Source organism: Apis dorsata, unplaced genomic scaffold (assembly GCF_000469605.1).
Source record: "Apis dorsata unplaced genomic scaffold, Apis dorsata 1.3 scaffold_577, whole genome shotgun sequence".
In the NCBI taxonomy this organism is placed as follows: Eukaryota; Metazoa; Arthropoda; class Insecta; order Hymenoptera; family Apidae; genus Apis; species Apis dorsata.
This window is the reverse complement of record NW_006263787.1, coordinates 709,219-730,943: the sequence shown is the minus strand read 5'-3', so window position 1 is coordinate 730,943 and position 21,725 is coordinate 709,219. Positions and strand designations below refer to the sequence as shown.

Genomic DNA, 21,725 nt, shown 5'->3' with positions numbered 1-21,725 from the left:
GGTAGCGTGTCGTAAAAGACTTGACACTTTCTTAGCGAAACACGTGAACGAATATATCCTGGTAATGGGTAAGTAAATATCGCGTAGAACGAAGCGTATTTTGCATTTGATTTAAATTATTAATTGTTTTAAGCGTTGATAATTTGATTGTACGATTTCACAATTATTCGATCGTTTGGTAAAGTTGTGAAGTTGTGTTAATAGGTCTATGACTTTGTACACTTCTTGCAGATACATTTCAGATAATTATTGGTGTTAAACGATCGTTAAAATGATCTGAATGATTTTATAGATCTGATATATTATAGAGAGAGAGAGAGAGAGAGAGAGAGAGAGAAAAAAGAGATGATAGTTTGAAGTGATATGACTAATTAGTTGTTTATTATTAGAATGATCCTGATCAACCGATCTTAATTATCATCAATCACGGATAAACTACATCCAAACGAAAGTTGAAGCCAATTTTTCAACGTCGTAAGAACAGAATGATTTATCTTGAATCCAATTAGTACGTTTATATCTATGAGTTACCGTTAATAACTTGTTACCTCAGTTCTCGTGACTAACTTCTTTCGTTGGTGTTATAATTATTACGTAATTTATTAATCTCTGGTGGGGGGGACCCACCGTGGCATACCTTCTTAATTATATCCTCTCACCTTAAAACATCGCCTGAGAGTAATAGGTAGCACAACGTATCTTCTAATCGTTGGTATTAAGTAGCTTCCCGTGTTGCCCATTAATTTCTTCGATTAGCGAGCCAATATATTACTAATGGTTATTTACTATACGATAATATTCGTAATTTTACAAAATGAAATCATTCAGATAAGAATACCGAGAAATAAAATATTTCTCTGGGTTTTTTAATCAATAACTTTAATAACTGGAATATTTTGAAACAGATTTTAAGAAAATTTCAATTTAAATTTCTTTGATTGACAAAATTTCTTTGATGGCAGAAAGTCTTCCAAAGTATCCGATTTTTCCTTTGCGTTCAGTCAAAAAATTGTCAGCATTCTCAATCATTTTGGATTTTGTTTCACTTTTCGTCTTCTTTACAATTTTCTCTTTTTTTTCCTATACTTATCCAAAATATCCGCCTTCATTTTTTTTTTTCAAAACGCTCGATATATTGGTTGAAAAAGGGTTGAGTTTTAATTTTAATTGAAAACAACGCATAATTTCCATCTAATTTTCGTCGTAATCTATGATAAACGTGTTGAAATAACCTATTTAAAAAATATTATATCCTTTTTTATTCAAAAAAAAAATGAAATGGCGTGAATTGTATGCAAAATAATAACATCTATTCAGAAAAGTGAAAACAATACGATACGAAAAGCGAAACAATCAACGGTTGCTCTTTGATTCGAACGAATTACCACCGGGCAAAAACCCGTTTGCGCACACCTGTCGGTCGCAGATTGAAAGCCCCGGTATTGTCCAAATTCGATCGTTCAAAGTTCATCGCGCTCCGGAGAAAATTGTAGTTGTGGGCGTCGTAATCGGCCGTGCGCTTCGTCGAAAAGCCTTGTCGCCGTCAGACGTGTAATTTTCCATCGTTGGAAAGCCTTATTCGAATGCCTTATTCGAACGCCGATCGCGAAAATATTGGCGATTACAAAAAAAACGTTTTCTAAGCAGTCGTGGTTTGATTGTTTTTCGATTTTCTCTTGGAATGGATCGTGAGATGATTTTCAGAAAATTGTAGGGGGAGGGGAGGTGGTAAATATCGATTGGCAAAGGGAAATTTAGGTCGATTAGGCAAGACAAAATTATTTCGATTCGATATCGAAGCAAAATAGCACTTATATAAATGTGTGAAATTTTAAAATTTCAAGAAATGATAGTAATAATAAATGTCAATTGGTTCAAAAAGAATTAATTTTTAATCAATTAACAAAATTCGATTAGAAAGGGAAAATTTCTTTTCTGATTGATGAGTAAAATACATTCATAAATTGAAATTTAGAGACAGAGTCACGTATCCGAGGTAGATACGGTATTGTTTACGCGAAGGTTACTCAGGTAGCATATCATTCTCGGTTAGCAGTAAGGAAACACTTGTACACCCGTTCCTCTTCTTTTTTTACCCGATATCTCTCCATAAGGTTCACATTTAACCTTTAATTCGAGGTATTGATTTTTTTTTTTTTCTCCTTCATTTTCCCCCTTCTTTTTATAGTGTAATATTAATAGCATTGTTAAAACATTAGGTTAATTGATAAGACTATTAATATACACCTAGTAAGAATTTAGGATTAAATATTATCATAAATTATTTATTGTATATTTCTGTAAAATTAAATTCTCTGTTTACGATGTTATAACATTTTTTATAAAAACGATGAACAGAGTTATTTGCCTTTAAGCGCGAATCTTCAAGAATCTTAAAATAATCAGGAACTTGTTCCGTATTTTTTTATAAACCCTCGTTAAAATAGATCGAATTTTTTGCAAGGTTTATCAAGTATACATTAATTATAAATAATTTATTTACTTACCTGTTTACGGTATTATTCTCTCGTAAAAATAAGATAAGAATACAAATATAAAAATAAACTTATTGGACGTCAAATATGAACGACGTAAGACGCTTAAAAATATGTAAGAACTATATAGAGAAATACGTAGGGCTAATATCTCCCCTTCTTTTTCTTAATATTAAATGAAATCGGCAAAATTTAACAAAAATATATTTTTTCAAACACGAATATCTTATTGAACTTGCATAAATGACTTCCAATTAACGGAAGTAAGCATCGATAAGAAATAATATTGTCGTAATCGATGCATTTCAATGGAATGATAACGAAAAAAACGAGTTTAAGATCGATCATTGAAAATGAAATTTTTTTCCTTAAATCAACGACCACATACGAATCGTTCGACCTAAATTCATCAAAATATAGATTATGTTTTTTAATAACATATGATAAAAACCATTTGATCTGAACATCATTGACAAATAATTATAATTTATTCCAACAAAGTTTTGTTACATTGTCACAAATGAAATTGTTACGAATAGATGTTTTTAATTCTTGAATCACTTTTTTAATCTATATCTGAGTTATGGATACATAAATATTATTTATGCCGTCAGAGATATGGATCGAAAGTGGCCCGATTTTATTGAACGCGAAGGTTAACATTCTTTTTTCTCTCTCTCTTGTATTATTGTTCGCTTTATGAGCGCAAAGTATCGTAAAAAAAAGTAATTGAACCGTATACACTTCTTATTAGCGAGTGGGCCGCAATGAAAGGGTTAATCAGGCCCTAACTAAAATTTCATTCCAACGGACTTCTGCTGCAAGCAGATCGTATCTCTTCCTTCTCGTTCTCCTTACTCCTCCCAGGGAGTAACCTTTCTTGATACGTTATTGACTCGTTAACAGGACTTTGTCGAATCGAATTTCGATTCTTGTATCCTTTGAATCCTCGAGTGGAAAGCTCGAAACGAAAGTTTTTGTTGGAAAGTTTTTTTCTTTTGCAGCTCACTTTTTTTTCCAAGACTGATTGGCCGATAAACACCTTGACGAATCGATAATTGATCGTTCGAAATTTTGAAGAGAAAAGAGATTGTCTGTTAGGCGAAAGGATTGCCTCGTGTTTAAAATCGAGATGCGCGTTGTCTCGTTCTATTATTCGTGACAGAAAGAGAAAGAGAAGTACGTGGTATTCTTACACGAAGTATATGAAGTTGCTTCGGGGTTGGATATGAGGTTCGTGTGATTCATGGTTGGTGTTTCGAGAATTATAGAGTTTCTCTCTGTCGAAATGAACGAGAGGCTCATATTTTGATCCTTAATAAATTACTCGGAAAGTTATCAGAACTCTCTTCGATTCGATTAAATTCAATTTTGTAAATTATTACTCTATATTCCGTGGAATAAAATTATAAAAAATTAATATTAACGTTAATTTCTTCTCTTCTCGATTCTATTAAATTCTCAACCGTGTGCCATACTTTCTATATTTTATTACCATCGTTGCATCCTCGGAGCTTCAAACTAAAAGTTAAAAGTCCACAAAAAAGCCCTCGAAACTTGAAACCTGAAAACTGTGCAGCTTTGCCAACAGTAATAAAAATTGTCCAATAACTTCGTACCTAATAAAAATTCCAAAAAAAAAAAAAAAAGAAGAAACTGCCGCGTTTCCATTAAATTCTCCTCTCCACGTTATACATATATTTTCCACCACTATCTCAACTTCGCGCCGAACTCTTGGAGAGAGAGAGAGCCCTCCAAACCAAGTTTAGAACCCCAAAGAGCCCCAAAGAAGAGTTTGGCAGCGATAATAACATTAAAAAAAAAAAAAAAAGAAGAAACCGCCGCGTTTCCATTAAATTCTCCTCTCCACGTTATACATATATTTTCCACCACTATCTCAACTTCGCGCCGAACTCTTGGAGAGAGAGAGAGCCCTCCAAACCAAGTTTAGAACCCCAAAGAGCCCCAAAGAAGAGTTTGGCAGCGATAATAACATTAAAAAAAAAAAAAAAAATCGGCCAATAACTTGGCAACTCGTGAAAATTCTCGCCCGATTCCCGCTCCACTAGCCTGCGAAATCGGGGGCAGGGGAGGGGTTAAACGCAGAAGAAACCCTCGCGGCACTCTGGAAGGGGTGCTAATTTTACCTCACATCCGCAAAATGGGTGTCGGTTGGCCTCTGATGACGAAGGGGGAAGATGGTGAATAGACGGGACACTGGGCACGACGAAGACTCGCCGTGAAAAGGGGACACTTGCGCGGGCATTGTGGGGCTACCGTGTGCGCACACGCGTCCCCCTTTGTGTCTCATTGTTGTCCGGGAAGAAAAGGAAGGCAAGCCGGTACACTCGATACGAGTCGCCAATGCGAAACGGCCTTTAAGCCAGGGACGGTTACGTGTACGCTCGCCCTTCGGAATGCGCACATATAGTAGTATATACATATATATTTTTACGTATATATGGCGAAGGAAGAAGAAATTTTTCGACCTTTTTATTCTTCGATAGTACGATTTTTTGTTTCGAGCATTTTTTCTTTTTTTATTAGGGTAATTATTATCGTACTATTATGATTATATGGTATAATTTAATGTACAATCGTGTATTGCGTATTTTATTTTTCTTTGATCTCGTTATATGTAACAACGATTGTTATATTTCCTCGAATATATATAATAACGTGTTTTTGGTTATTTTATATTTTTATGTGCAATCTATTTTTGCACAAGTATTTTCTTCTGAAATATAAAGTGGAAAATAAGTATTACGGTTCTCCGTAAAGTTTAATGGAAAGAAAATAATTATAACTACGTACTGTAATTATTATTAATGAGAGAGTAATATTTTCTCTGGTTGAAGAAATTGTAAAAAAAATATTCTTAAAAAGTTCTCATCGACCGATAATTTCAACGATATATATATATAGATACAATATTTCGATGTCGAAATATAACTTCTTTGAAAGTCCTCTAATTTAGTAAGTACCGCCCCATTAAACTAATGAAGTACTAAATATATTCATCTTCTCGGAACGCGTTCAGCGTAGAAGTGCAGTGCAAATCATAAAAAAAAAAAGGTCCGGTGAACTATGCAAAGAAGCAAACCGGTTCTGTGGGTTCCAAATCTCCATAGGGCAGGACCGAGTTTCTTTTCTCTTTATTTTCCTTTTTTCGCCATTCCCTTCTTTTTTCCCCTCCTTTCTCTCATCTTTATCACCGTGACGACACATCCTACGCTACGTTTCACCTTATACTAGTTCCAACGAGTGGTAGTGTCTTTTACACCCTGCTGATCAGCATATTTCGGCTCCGTCGGCAATCTTTTGCTTAACTAAGCATAATGCGAGATTATCTCTCGAAAGAATCGTAAAGTTAAAAAAAGAAAAAAAAAATAGGTGGCCTTTAGAGCGTCTTCAATCGTTATACTTACATTATTTCGCGCTTCAAGGTTGTTTCTCGAATTTTCCTTCGAATCACTTACTTCGATAATCAAAGAATACAATATAGTTCTATCACAATTCTTTTGCATTTCAATTTTTATACAATATTTTCTTCTTTTCTTCTCAAATTAAACTTAACAACAATAGAAATATAATATGTAATATTTTCAAATTATTATTTACACTTCCATATTGATCGATTCAACATCCCACGATCTGCTCTTCCATCCTCTCCTCCTCATCATAACTCATTACGCAACGCACGCATTATGCAACACACGCTGTTTGAATACAATATCTGGTCACGTCTTCCGCATCGAAATTTCCGAACGAGCCTTTGAAACTTATCGAAGGGTGTTCTCGAGTCGAAAATTACGCTGGCCACTTTCCAAAAGGGGTGAACACGCCCCCTTTTTTTTTAGCGAAAAGAACCGAGCGTTTATCGTGTCCTCGAGCGTCCATCACCGAGCGAGACGTGCCATCATAACGTCTCATGCGCCCCGCTGATCAGTTTTGAGTGGTCAAGTCGATTCATCGGGCTAGCCTCCTGGTAAAATACCAAGAGAATTCGTATTCCGAGGAGATAAATCTGTGCCGACCGATGGCAGCAAAGATGAGCTGGAAAAAGAATAAGAAGAGGAGCACGCCAAGAGGAAGGGCCACGCCTTTGTCCACCGATCTTTCACCAAGAAGATGCAAGAAAAAGAAGATTGAGGCCTCCCCTAGTCTTTGAAGCTTGGATAAACCGGCCAACTTCATCGATATGCCTCTTCTTGTTGAATAAGAATTCGCTCTTCTGGTTGGTTCTTCTTCTTTAAGCTTTGAAAGTTTAAACTGAGTTTGGAGTTTTGTGCTGTTTAAGATGATACAGTTGATATAGAAATGTGAATTTGGGTTTGAGTTTGAATTTCACTTGTTATGAATTTTTGAGATTGAATTTGAGTTGATTGAAGAATGACTGTACAGAAGTTTATGCTGTGTAATTGTTTTTAAGTTTGAGTTAAGAGAAATTTGTTTTTCAATTCTGTTTTTGAAACTTATTAATTTGAATTAAGTAGGATGGAAGTAAGTCTGGATTTTTTGAGAAAATATTAAAATGATAAATTATGAATGAAGATAAATTGTAATATTTTTCACAGTATTCACAGTTTGGTTTGTGTTAGTTGAAAGGAATTTTGTAATGTAATAGTTTAGAAAAATTCTTCCAAGAGAATATCAGTAGAGATCCATGTTCATTGATGATTCATAAAAGAAAGAAAGAAAGAAAAGAATTAATACGAGTCTTGTTCTTCTATGATGATTTGTAGGTATGAATAAAACTAGAGTAGAGTACTTGAGAAGATCATTAAACGAAATGTGAAGTAAGAAAAGTGCTTGACTGATTTAAAAAAAAAAAACTCATATGTATGTCATGATACAACAAAGAAGTATATTAACATGTCCTATAATCAAATTAAATTAAATTAATCAATTCAAACTTATGAAATTCAATTTTTAACCAATATTTCCTATGAAATTTTTATTCATAGCGAAATTTTATCATTATTTCGGAAATTGGTCAAGCAAAAAGACTCAAAAAATACGATAACAATCGTCGTTTCCCAAGCGAAAAGTTTAGAAAGTGAAACGATATAATTAAATATATATCTTAAAATCCAAGGTATTTTTTCTATCTCTATTTCTTTTTTTTTTTTTTTTTATAATGCTTCCCTTCGAACGAAACTATAGATAAATTAAGAGAAAGAGTTAATTACTCGAACGAATTGAAAGTAACGGTTGATTTTTTTCATTAAGAAGTATCGGTTGCTTCCAAGTTTCTTCATTTTCCCGGAAGCTGGAGGCGAAGTTTCTTTCCACGTGCAACGTTCTAACTTGGCTTCGCGAGTTCTTTCAACCTTATAATCGCCTTATAAAAGTGCGGGACCGCCTGTTCCCTTTCATATTTCGCAACAACCATCGCCGGTAACGTGCACTTTCGAGTCATCCAATATTTGTAAATCATGGTTCGAATCGAGTTTCTCCTTATAATACTTCTCAACCGCCCTTACCGACATTTTCATAATTAATAATTTAATCGAGATTTCGATCGTTCCTTTATATATAAATTTATTTCTTCTTTCAAGCGTTACAAGCGTAATTAATTTTCAACGTTGTATCAAAGATTGACGTTCTCGTTGAAAACAAATTTTAATTATATTCTGTATCGAGTATTTTCTCTTCTTTATCATCATTTTACTCAACATTTATCGTATTGCAGAATAAATTGATCGATTAATAACGAAATGAGTTTATAAACGGTGATTGTAAACTCTTTATCTGGAATTTTATATTTTTTTTTTTTTATTTAGAAAAGTGAAAAAGATATTGTTCGTCTGATTTTTCGCCATATTTAAATTGAGTTAAAAGTCGGAATCAAGTCCATAACTTTTCAGAATCTTGGAATGAAAGTTTACAAGCGTATTAACTCATCTCTAAGAAGACGTAAATCATTTGCTAAGCACACCTACGCTTGTAATGGATTTCATCGGCCTCGAATGCATAATTCCGGTTTCACAAATGACGATTCTCATGCCAACTAGTTAGCAAGAATAGAATAGTACAAGGGTGTAACTATACCTGCGTCAATTGCTATCAAAAATACTATCAAAAAATTTTTAAGATATTGCGTATAAATAAATTAATAATGTTCTTTCGAATATATTTATATATTTTTAATATGCATTGCAATATAACGAAAAAGAAATAAGATCATACGTGTAAGAAGAAGAATTCTACAAATCCAATATTTTAATAATTTTTTGTATTTAATGTTACAAATTATAAATTATATATATAATTTATAAATTGTAAATTATTTCTACAATGTTTTTTTTTTTTTAAATTCAACCAAAAGAGGAAATAGAAAAAGGGCGAGCAGAGGGGATCGTTTTGGGATAATTCTTGGAAGTTGAAAATAAACGAAGCGTTCCTCGGGATCGAGGGCACGTCAGAGCCTTGGCGCACGCGAGAGGGTGTGGCAACCACGAAGAGCGAAGAGGAAACGCGCGTTCACCGACAGCCTATGAATTTCCGGTCCATTTAAGTCTCTGAATTGCTTTGGAACCGTATTGTTTCACGTCGCATTTTATGCCGCTTTAAAAATTTGCACGCTGTCGAACCTGGCTCCGGTTTTCCTTCGCGTTTAATATACGATATTTTACATAAAACGTGGTATAAAACACGATATCGCGAGGAATAAAAATAAAAGAAAAAGAAAAAAAATCTAGGCACACGGTTAAAAATCCAGGAATTTCAATGAAACGGTATAATAATGACGGTGTAATTTTATTCAAAGAATATATTACTCATAATTTTTTCTTTCTTTCTTGATTTGCATATCAAATTTATTCCATATCTTTTCATTGAATATATAAATTGCAAAAAGAAGAATAACAATTCTCTCTTTAATATCTCAAAACATTTTATATCCCGAGGATCGAAAAATATATTATTACTTCTGTTCTCCTTGTGATTTAGAAGACGATTCTTCACTTCAAAGTAATTAAATCTTTTTTTGATTCATCCTTTTGCCTTCGTTCCATCTACACCTATCCTAGTCTAGAGAATAAACGTATATTACGTGTATCAAACGGGGACAATTATTTCGACAGAAGGATCGAGAGCAACGCGTTTGAGGTTACATATGTACGAAGCACGAGGCGCCACGAGGTAGTTACGAAAACGCGAATCACTTCCAGAACACAGTGCGATCATGTTAGCGGTTAAAGGAACTCATTAGAGTAACGTTTATGCAATGGAAGGTCATAAACAGCGTACAACGTTGCCATATATCACTGAACAAAGGTTGAGTTGTCGAGGAACGGGGACGAATTGCAAAAGAACATTCAGTAATGGGCGCGGGTAGATAATCTCGCATTCTAGAAGCGGTAATAAACCAATGAAAATGATAACTAAATACGCAGACTGAGATCGAGACCAACTTTGCTTCGCCTCTTTTCCCGATATATGCCCTCTTTCACATCTTTCACTCGCATACCTTTGCATCGATTCGATAAAATTCTTCATTTAACCCTTTGGTATTTAAATAGTTATAACTAGAAATAAATATTTTAGAAAAGATTTTTAAAATTTCTCTGATTTTGGATATAGATTATTAGGTATATAGAATCTTTCACGGTCGATGAATTTTAATAATTATGTTTTTTGCGTGATAAAGTTTGAGATACAAAATTTCTAGAATGTGAAAAATTTGCGAAAGGATTAAATGAACCATTCACGAAAACCTGAAATAATATTGAAATATGAATTATAATTTTTTCTTTCTTCGCGATATAAAATTTATGGAACGTGAAAAATTTGTGAAAGCCTTAAAAATGGATCGATTCTCGAATCGAATCGTTCTGTGAAATATTGAAAGAAAGGAATGGAATTATAATTTTTTTTTTATATATAAATATTTGAACGAGGAATGACTCGATTATGAAAATGAAGCGTGATCGAAATTTTAAGCAAATAATCGGTCGTTCGGATTTAGGGTTCTTTCTAAATGACAGGGCACCATGGAATACTTAAGTGTAATTTTCTGCAAAGTGATTTTTTTCTCTCTCTCTCTCTCTCTTTCCAACCCGCTTCACATTAATTCCGTGTATTATTAAGAAAATTGCCGTGCGAAGGTAGAAGATTTTTAACATTTGCACGGTTATTTAATCTCAATAGTAATTCACCCACGCCACGACCGTATTAATCGCCATAGAGATTTGTAGCGGAGCAAAGTTCACTCGTTGGTTCCTGATCCTCCTCTCTTTTCCGTAATTACGATAATCGCAACGTTAAATTGAAATCAAGTTAAATAAGAGAAAAGGTTTCGAAGCTTCTCTCGATTGGAAAATTAATATTACTTCGAAACAATAAATATCTATTAAATCTGCGCAATATAGTTTATTTATTAAAGCGTATGAAGTACACACATTTTACATACGTGTTTGAAATTGATCATTTTCACGACCATTTACCATTGAAAGTGTCGCATTCTCATTCTTTGCGAGGAAGAAAGGGAAGAGAAGATGGTACGTATGTTCCTCTTTATGCTGCTCGAGGATTTGAAGGCAATTGGAGGGTACTTAGAACCGAGACACTTCATTTGCATCTCTATAAGTCGCAGACACTGTGCATCTATGTACACTGTACACGTGAGTACACGAGAGACATCGAACCTACATTGTTTTCATTGGATCTACTATTAAATTTTACATCCGTGTTTCTATTATTAATATCAAGAAGGTATCTCCAATAAGGAAAAATTATTAGAGAAGAAATTAATAAGATAAAAATTAATTCGAGACGAGCATTTCTGTGGGAAAATGAAGGCAGCGAAGAGTCACACGGAGGGTTTGGCTTCATTCAGACAATCTCAAACTCGTGAGAATCGATAACCACGACACGAATTACACGAATTTCCATCGACATTGTCTCGAATAATTTGCAGATTGTAACTATTGATCCGCGTGTTTCAGAGTCCAATTGCGATTCGTGTGATTTGTGACTATTCGAGCAATTTCTACCATCAATATAATTAACACCATTCAGTTACCACCAATATTGATGAACAATTATTAATGTAATTTGATTAGAAAAATATTTTAATTCAAGTACAATTAGATTTTATTTGGAAAAGAAATTTTCCAATTGGATACCATCTCTTGATGAATTGGATACTATATTCATATATTGGATACTACCATCAGTATTGATAAATTATACAATTATTAATGTAATTTGATCAGAAAAGTATTTTAATTCAAGCACAATTTTAGATTTTATTTGGAAAAGAAATTTTCCAATTGGATTCCATCTATTGATGAATTGGATACTATATTGATATATTGGATACTACCATCAGTATTGATAAATTATACAATTATTAATGTAATTTGATCAGAAAAGTATTTTAATTCAAGCACAATTTTAGATTTTATTTGGAAAAGAAATTTTCCAATTGGATTCCATCTATTGATGAATTGGATACTATATTGATATATTGGATACTACCATCAGTATTGATAAATTATACAATTATTAATGTAATTTAATCAGAAAAGTATTTTAATTCAAGCACAATTTTAGATTTTATTTGGAAAAGAAATTTTCCAATTGGATTCCATCTATTGATGAATTGGATATTATATTGATATATTGGATACTACCATCAGTATTGATGAATTATACAATTATTAATATAATTTGATCAGAAAAGTATTTTAATTCAAGCACAATTTTAGATTTTATTTGGAAAAGAAATTTTCCAATTGGATTCCATCTATTGATGAATTGGATATTATATTGATATATTGGATACTACCATCAGTATTGATGAATTATACAATTATTAATATAATTTGATCAGAAAAGTATTTTAATTCAAGCACAATTTTAGATTTTATTTGGAAAAGAAATTTTCCAAATGGACTATTGATGAATTGAATACCATCTATTGATGAATTGGATATTATATTGATATATTGGATACCATCTATTGATGAATTGGATACCATATTGATATATTGGATACTACCATCAGTATTGATGAATTATACAATTATTAATGCAATTTTAAAAGAAACTTTCCAATTGGATACCGCCAATTATTCAAAATGGAATAGAAATCGACCAAAAATAAAATTCAAGAAAAAAAGGGAACCAGACAAATTTGTACGAAGAATAGCACCAAACGGAGGCCACCAAAATCGAAAATCCGTTTCTCCACGATAAAATTTCTTCCCGGCACGAGTCGCGTCTAAATTAACGAAAAACAAGTGTCCGTGTCAACGGAACAAGCTTCGAGCTATTAAAATCGTTGTTGAGAGGACACTTGTGTGACACTTGGCGCCGCATCAACAATACATCGCCTCTTTTGCAGTTACTCTCCATTCCGCTCCACGGTGTTTTCCCGGTAACAAGAGTGCGCGGCCATTCCCGTATGCAAATACCTGCGGCCGAGAGGAGAGAGAGAGAGAGAGAATCGACATTGATCTCGTTTTTTTCCAGTAAACCAGGCATCGTTCGAGCACAGCCTTTTCGCCTTTTCTCGGCGAACAGACGTTAATTAAATGACGGGTACGATGCAGGCAACTCCGATCGACAGCGGTCCCTCGTTATTGAACGACGCTTTCCAAGGGCTTTTTGCATTGTGCAAGCGACACTTGCCACGTATCGTTGATTAACGCGGAAGTGTTGGGGAGAGAGTATTACCGTTCATTGATTCCACGCTCGTTTCCTCTGTCTACTTTGTTAACGAAATGTGGAAGAATTCGTGTCGCCTCCTACGCGAGACACGTGGATGCGGTGATTTCTAACGAGGATGAGGGGAGGAAATGTTTGTGGTTTTTGTGAGATTGTGTGGAATGGCGTGTGAGAAGTTGGGAGAGGTACGAATTTGATGTTTGTATTTGGAACAGAAGGTTTGAAGATTGATTAGATAGTTGTTTACGTGTAATAATGTTGCAAAATGTTTTGCAGGGGGAAATTTTGAATTTAAAACGAAGAAAGATTGAAGAGCATATAGATATCGTGTTAAGTGTTTCGTAGAGATTTAATTAATATTTAATTAAGATGTATAAAAATATTTGTGATCGTGGTATCTTTCATTTATTTCGACAACAAGTTTTAAGTTTTTAGATATAGAGATGTAATTTCTTTTTTTCTTGCTATTTAAAGTATTAAATTTAAAATAGTGATTGTAACTAGAATATTTAATTTAATTTCAGATTGTATAATAACTGATTAAAGAACAGGATCAGTTTCGTGCAATGTATTTATATTCCTATGAGTTTCGTGTTCATAGGATTGATAAAATAATAAAAAATATTTGCTTTTTTCTAAAGATAAAAAAAATAAAAACAAGTTTCCATCAGATTTTGTTATAACAGAGAATCGAGAAATACAAAGATGAAAATATTCTGTTTGTATTTTTTCGCATTCTAAAACTTTTAAACTTTTATCTTTTAAATTCCCAACTATTCGAATCCTTTTAGCGGAATTAATCAAACTTTCGTACTTATCGAACCTGTAAACTTTGACCTACCAGAACTTTTGAACTTCGAGTTTCACGAACTTCTTTAAAAAGTTATTTTAAGCATGACCAGATAAATAAAAAAATAATTGTTACACGCGAAATCAAGAACAATTATTTCAATGAGAATCATTTTTCAATACCGTTAAAGAATCGTCCGCACGATTGAAAACTATTTTTCTTTCTAGAAAATTTTAAATAAACTTTTTCTTAAATCATTCAAATTATAAACTTAAAGTTTTCATTGCATTGAATGTATTGATTCTCCCAACAGGCCAAACTATTCAATTACGTTTGAACGATTACAAATGACGGTTTGCAAGCGGAAATCGCGATGCATGGAACGTCTGTGTGGAAAAACAGCGCGAGATCGAAGGATCGTTGATGAAAGGGTCGGAAAACAGGGTCCGTGGTGAATGAGGATATCGGCGCACGCGTTTCACGCATTCCAAGAAACATTTGGAACGAGCTTTCCGTCCACGCTTGATGCGCAACGTGCAGGGGTTAAGCAATGGTGTTTACGGGCGACTTTTGACGTCAGGATCGAAGTAGGTCGGCATTAAAAGCTGGTGCACGTTCGATGGAAAAGTCACGGGCGGGAATATCGCGGCGTTTTATGCGACAGATCGAGAATCGAAGGGCGAAAAGAACTTTTTCTCGCTTGTATCGCGTGTCCCACTATTCGCGATTGTTCATGGACTTTTGTCGCGTGGCCAGAAATTTCGTTTTTGATTGACCCGAATTTTTTCCTTTCCTTTTATTTTATGAAATTTGTATAGTGACACGCATTATATATTTGAAACACGGGTAAGAGAAAACTTATGGAATTTTCATATAATTTTCTTCTCCTTAATTTATTAAAATCATAAATTCTTTTTTCAATCGTCTTCTGTTTAAATTGTTCTCATCGTAGAAAGATGATCGAGTGTATATAAATCTTTGGGGGAACGAAAGAGAGATAGACGAAATAGAAATGAATTGAAATTTCTCGGCATTTCGAGGATTTAATTCAATGATTCATCCTCGTCTCGGAGAGACGGATGGTACGGAAATCCAACACGTCAAAATAATACGGCTTTGCGGTAGGTCGCCGTCTGAGACTTCCAGCTATGTTCTGAATAAAGCGGCACGTAGGTGTGTCACTTGGTGCGGAATAAAAGACTCGTGCCGAGTGTACGGTACCGCAGCCGTGTATACGGCCCTTTCGTAAGGAGATTTGCTTTTTACGCAATTCAGGCGACAACGGCGACAGACGCGACAATCCAGAAACCAGCGTGAATCGGGCTCTGCCTTCTGAACCGATCCCCTTTGCGAACTGGATCGAAATCTTTTTTCAACTATTTTTTTACGGCGTTATAGCTGAAGAGACGCGAAAATGGTTTATATCTCGGCGAGTGTAAGAGAGATATTTTTTAAAAGTTTTTAAAAATCGTGGGGAAAAAAATATTTAACGTATCAGAAAAACGTTTGAATATCGTGTTTGCGAACTTTTGAAATTTTTTTCGAATATCTTTTTCGACATTTGAGAAGTTTGATTAAAGTTAAAAATGTAGAAGTGTAAAAGAATTGGTCTTTTTTAAAATTGAACTCGGGTGTGACAACTAAGAGATTGTTTATAGTTGTTTGTTGTAGAATATTCTTTAGTGTTTATTTTTAAACAAATTTTATTGAAGCGTATGTTAAATGATATATTACTCTTGATAAAATTTTACTTTCTTTGCAATAAATTTTCTAGTTTAGAGCTTTTATCATAATCTTTATTTAATATATATATATATACACTTGGTGATAAGTATATCATTACAAACTTCCTCGTCCATTAATTAACAAAATAAACTAAAATCAATAAAAAGAAAAACTAAATTGTTATCTTAAGATTAAATATTTTCTCAAAGGAATAATAAATTTGATATAGAAATATAATAAATCGTACATTGACGTCCTATTTTAGTTAAAATTCATGATTTAATACATTGGTTAAAACATAACAGAGTTCATTGTTTAAAATCATATATATGAATTTATTAAGAGCATATCCATGCAATTTTTAGATAGAATTTCCAATCAATTAAATATTCATTGAAAATTAAAAACTAATAACATCCGTGATGATTCAATTGTAATATTTATTGTTCCATAATTATATATCATGAATTTGTAGAAATATAGATATATAATTTGTTTGGTAGTTCTACTATAAAGAAAAACATTTATCATTCGCTCTTACAGTCTCACATAACGCAGGCCAAAGGCCAAGAAAAGGCTCTTAACCCGTCACTCACCTTTTGCACCATTCTTGAAGAAGCCCAACGAAACCTTTAGAACTATATTTATTTAAGCCTATTCGCACAACAACACATTTCTCTCCTCTTTCATGGATCGTTTTAACGAAAGACGACACGCTCAATTCCATTCCACCAATTAATAAATTTCTATCGACACTTCATCGATATATAACGAAAGACCCGATTAAACATCCTTGAAATAATAATAAATCTATCCTCCATCTTCATCCATCGAATTTCAAGGAATTCAAATTCTTCTCTCAAGCTATATTCGAAAAATTGAAGAAAGTCTTCAATCACGAATCACATAGCTCGTTTCGTTGCGCGCCAAATTCAAATTTCCTTCGCTATCCTTCGATTTAACTCAAGCAAATCTTCGTAGCGACGAATATTAAATATTTTCTATGAAAACTGTAAATAAGAAATCCTTAAGCTCCATACGTTTACCTATAAGATCTATGATCCTTGATTCGCACAGTTCGATTGCCTAAGCGCGCCAAATTCAAATTTCCCTCGCTATCCTCCGATTTAACGCAAGCAAATCTTCATAACGATGAATATTAAATATTTTCTATGAAAATAACTGTAAATAGGAAATCCTTAACCTTCATACGTTTACCTATAAGATCTATGATCCTTGATTCGCACAGTTCGATTGCCTAAGCGCGCCAAATTCAAATTTCCCTCGCTATCCTCCGATTTAACGCAAGCAAATCTTCATAACGATGAATATTAAATATTTTCTATGAAAACTGTAATTAAGAAATCCTTAAGCTCCATACTTTTACCTATAAGATCTATGATCCTTGATTCGCACAGTTCGATTGCCTAAGCGCGCCAAATTCAAATTGCTCCCCTCCCATTCTTTCAATATCGTTTCAAATAATGAAAACGATAAAATGAGATAATTAATCCGAGAAGGGATCGCGATTCACGAACCACGTAGAGCAGTTACGGTGTCGTGCGCCACGTTCGAAGAATCTCGACGACGATCGAGGGGGGAAATGAAGACGTTAACCTCTCTCGCTCGCTCTCCCCCCCCCCCCCTCTCGCTCCGTGCATCGTGTGTAAAAGCCGCGGGCACAGGCTTCCCGCTGTTCGGGAAATCGATAAATTCACCGAGGCGATATCGATAGTGATAGCTACCTACGTTTTATCGCGCGACGATGCGCGATCACGATCGATACCGCCACTATGAATCCTCTTTTTCGCCGCGGCGGGTGGCCGAGGGCTCCCCCTGAAAGCGTAGAAACGGGCTCGACACCGCTGTGCCCTTCCTCCTTATTTTCCATTTTGCTGTCTCTACGGTTTTTCTTATTCTTGAGTCGCCAAAGGCACGCCTGCACTTGTTGCGTATATATATGTATAGGTATATCTTATGTTGAGTGGCATTCACTGTTGCTACGTAAATATTTAGTGTCTCGAAATGTGGGAGGAATCTAGAGTTTAATAAATTTGGATTCTAGATTCAAAAGAAATGAAAGGAGTTTTGGAATTTTGAATATTTTTTTTTTTAATGAATCTTAAAAAAATGGAAGGATGTTATTAACTAATTGGGTGATACTAGGGCAGAATGATTTATAATTATATGTTGTACGTCATCGTTGCGTGTTTGTATCGTGGTGATATATGAAAGAGACATTTTGTTTCTTTTGTGACGGAAATAAGCGAACGGTAAAGCAATGCTACACTTCCTACGTCCAAGGTTGCTTATAATTGGATATTGTGTCATTCCTTTGATGCGATCATGATAAACCGACAGGTAATGAATATATTTGCAAGAGTAAAATTCTCGAGAATTGTTTTCAATAATATTTCTCACAAATAGATATTGTGTTGCTGTTCGATTCGTATTCGAAACCTTTTTGGAAAACAAATTCACTCTTTCGTCAAATCGAATTCAAACCCATTTAAGTAAAAAATAGAATTTCTTCAGTTTTAGTTTGTATTCCATGCACAAAGAGAAAGACACAAGTTCTTCTCCAGAAATAAAATTGGAGCAATTTTATTTTTTACTAAATGGACAGTCTCTAGAATTGGTCTCGGTTACGTCGACAAAGAGAGGAACAGCGTATCCTTCTTTTTGTAGAATAAAGAAAAATTGGAACAATTCTAGTTTTTGCTATAAAAGATAAATAATCTCCAAATTGACTTTACTTATATCCACATTTTTCTTATCTGAAATTCTTACAATTTAAGGATAATTTGATGTGCAAAGTAATAAATTTGAAATTCAAATTCTGAAATAAAATAAAATAAAATAAAATATTAAAAAAGGTATTATCATACTTTCTTTTTTCATAATTCTATCTTATATTTATTACATCATTGCAGCAAATTTGTTCTCGTTTCCGATTCATCGATGTTTCATGGGAATTTCGCGATTGCCACGTCCGGCCAATTAATCATAACAGGAAATGAATCTATCTTGGATATCTGAAATTGGTGTAAACATGGTGTAAACATTTTTATTCCATTCTTCTATGTTATACGATATTTTTCATCTTGATATTTTTAATTTGACAAGCAATTTGATTGAGTCAAGAAAGATTATTGAAAGCTTGGAATCTTTTTCTTTTGATTATGTTGGGAATTTATTTGATTTTTTAGAAATAAATTAAGAAAATATTCTTAGTAAGTGGAAACATAGGTAATGAGTATTAAGTCTAAAAGAATTTTATAAGAAATTTTGAAATATTTGAGGAGAAAGAACGAGGAGAAATGATTGCATCTGGAAATTTAACTTGAAGGATAAAGTGAGAAAGAAAAGTTTTAGGAAAAATTTTTGAATCGTGGAACGAACGAATCACACAAAAAGCATTGATTTATTTTTCTCGCTCGAACTTGGAAAAGAATAGATAAGAAACGACACTGTTTCACTCTTTCGATTCTTTCAATCGGAAAAGTTATCTGAAACGAGCCGCGTATCTAATCTTCGACGTTAAACGACGAGATGCCAAATAGGTTATGAATGAGCATAGTTCAGTAGCACTTTATTTCTTATCGTAAAAACATTCCATTGTCAACATCTCTTGTTCTTTCATCATTCATTCTTTTCATTCACGAGTTACTGTTTACACGAGATAAACACGACATATTTTCATTCTTCGATAAAATTCGCGGGAAAAATTGTTGCTCGAGTTTCTTAGTCAATACAAGAAAGATCTCGAAAACTTTTGAATTTCATTCTCTTCTTCTTTTTTCCTTTCTTTTCTTTCTCTCTTTTTTTTCAAATTTGCTTTTAAATGATAATTTTTCCACCCACTTCACAGCAAAAAGATTAATCTTTTTAATATTCAATAAATATTTTAACAAACATTATCGCAATCATTCATAAACTTCACAGTAAAAAGATTGATCTTCTTCCCAACGAACTGCACCTTTATAACAAATAATTAATTCAATTCATCTTTTTTGATCCATTCTTCATCCACCTCATAAAAGAACAATTGATCTTCTTCATATGTTATAAATATTTTAATAATCATATCGCAATCTTTCCTAAACTTTACAGCCAGAAAAATTAATTTCCAAACTATATACTTCGAATCCACCTCAGAACAATCAATATCTCGAATAAACTTCACAATAAAAGAATTAATCTCCTCTTCGATAAAAATCATCGAATCGAATTCCAAAACATTGAATCCTTATACATACGATAAATATATTTAATAATCACACCGCAATTCTTCGCGAACGAAAAAGGTAGATCCATCCACGAATTCTCTCTACTGCCAAGAAAAAAAAAAAAAAAAAAAAAAAAAAAAAAAAAAAAAGAAAAAAAAAAAAAAAAAAAGAAAAAAAAAAAAAAAAAAAGAAAAAAAAAAAAAAAAAAAGAAAAAAAAAAAAAAAAAAAGAAAAAAAAAAAAAAAAAAAGAAAAAAAAAAAAAAAAAAAAAAAACAGAAAAGAAAAGAACAAACGACACAAATACTCGGAGTTCCAGCACGACGCCGATCGATCATTCGACCTAGTCGCAAATAAATTCCTGCCTCCTTTTAGCGACTCTCCATCCCTCTGTAAAGGAAAACCACGTCCATTCCTCCTCCCCCTCCCCTCCTCGTCCCCCAGCGCTGCAGCTAAGCGCTGCATTCCTTTAAGCGCGAGTTTTTCGCATCTCCTTGTCAGCCAAGGTATCTCGTCTCGCATTAATGAAGGGAGCACCCGTTTTCGTCGTGGTCGACGCTTTTTCTGACGAGGCCTTCATTCACCAAACGGGCAGAGTCGCGGCAACCAAACCGAGCGCGGAATCCCAAGCCGTTAATGATCACAGAATGTTTGTTCATGTAAATAAGGATCCCCTTTTTCTTTCGCACGCTTCGCTCGAAACGAGTTTATCGCACCTGGGGGCTCTGGATACCGCCGATAATGACTCCAGTTTTGGCCCCTTTCAATTCATGAATTGAATGGATGAGAAAAAAAAAAGAAAAGAAAATGGTGTTTGCGTGTTTTCATAGAATTATGATTTTCTAGGATGCTTTTTGTAGGATGTGATTATAAAGAGATTAGGTGTAATTATTATTTCTTTGTTCTTCGTGTTTTAAAAATTTTTGGATTTGATTTTAATATAGGTTTGTTAGAAATTTCTTTTAACTAACAGAGAATTTTTTTTCTGTTGCAGAAATCGAAGCGCAAGAGGCTTGCAAATGGTTGAGGGCGGCTGGTTTTCCACAGTATGCGCAGATGTATGAGGGTAAGTCGAATAATATTTATTAATTAATATTTATTAATTGGATTGTAAATGTTTTTTTATGATATAACAGGAAAATATCGTGTCATCTATTTTCCTTCGTAACATCGTATTATATTCTGAACAAAAGGAAGAATATATATATATATATATATAAGTGGAGCTTCTTCGCTTCTCTTTAAACAGTACCAAGAATAATTCTAATAAATAGAACAACGATCTCAATCTTGGATGATTATTGTAGAAAAAATTTACAAGCACATATTGACTCGAATAACAAACTGTCCGGAACTACATAATAGAAACCTGTCGCGTCGATAAAATCTAAATCTTCGACGTTTAAAGCAATCCTCTCGAATCGAAACCGTGTAATTAAAATGAAAGACGACCTCCGCAGGGGTGAACGCTCGTTATTTCCGACGATTCCAATTTACTTTCAATTCATTCAACGACGATGATCAATACGATCCTTTAGAAAATCCTCTTTGCTCTCGAGGATCTCCTCTCGAGGAACGAGGCATAGAGAGCTGTCAACCGTTGTCCAGATCAGGGAAGATTATCGTTTAAAGATGTTTCACGAAATTCGAGCGCCCTCGTCTCGCTTGCTCTCGTGCGCCATGGCCATGTGGTTCTTTTCAACGGGGGGAGGGAGGGAGGCCGCCATTTTTCGTCTACCGAGGGTCACGTATAGCGAAAAATGCGTCACGTTTGTCCACTCGAAAGCTGTTTCAAAGAGATATTGTCGACT

The 21,725-nt window shown here is 33.9% G+C and overlaps 1 protein-coding gene across 1 annotated transcript in view; it reads left to right on the top strand.

Moving 5' to 3' along the window:
• LOC102678781 (rho GTPase-activating protein 7-like) overlaps nucleotides 1-21,725 on the top strand; it is a 212,828-nt gene that overhangs the window by 116,677 nt on the left and 74,426 nt on the right. The window contains exon 7 of the mRNA XM_006621078.2: nucleotides 20,909-20,980. Coding sequence (XP_006621141.1) covers nucleotides 20,909-20,980 — 72 coding nt within the window. The remainder of the gene's footprint in view (nucleotides 1-20,908; nucleotides 20,981-21,725) is intronic.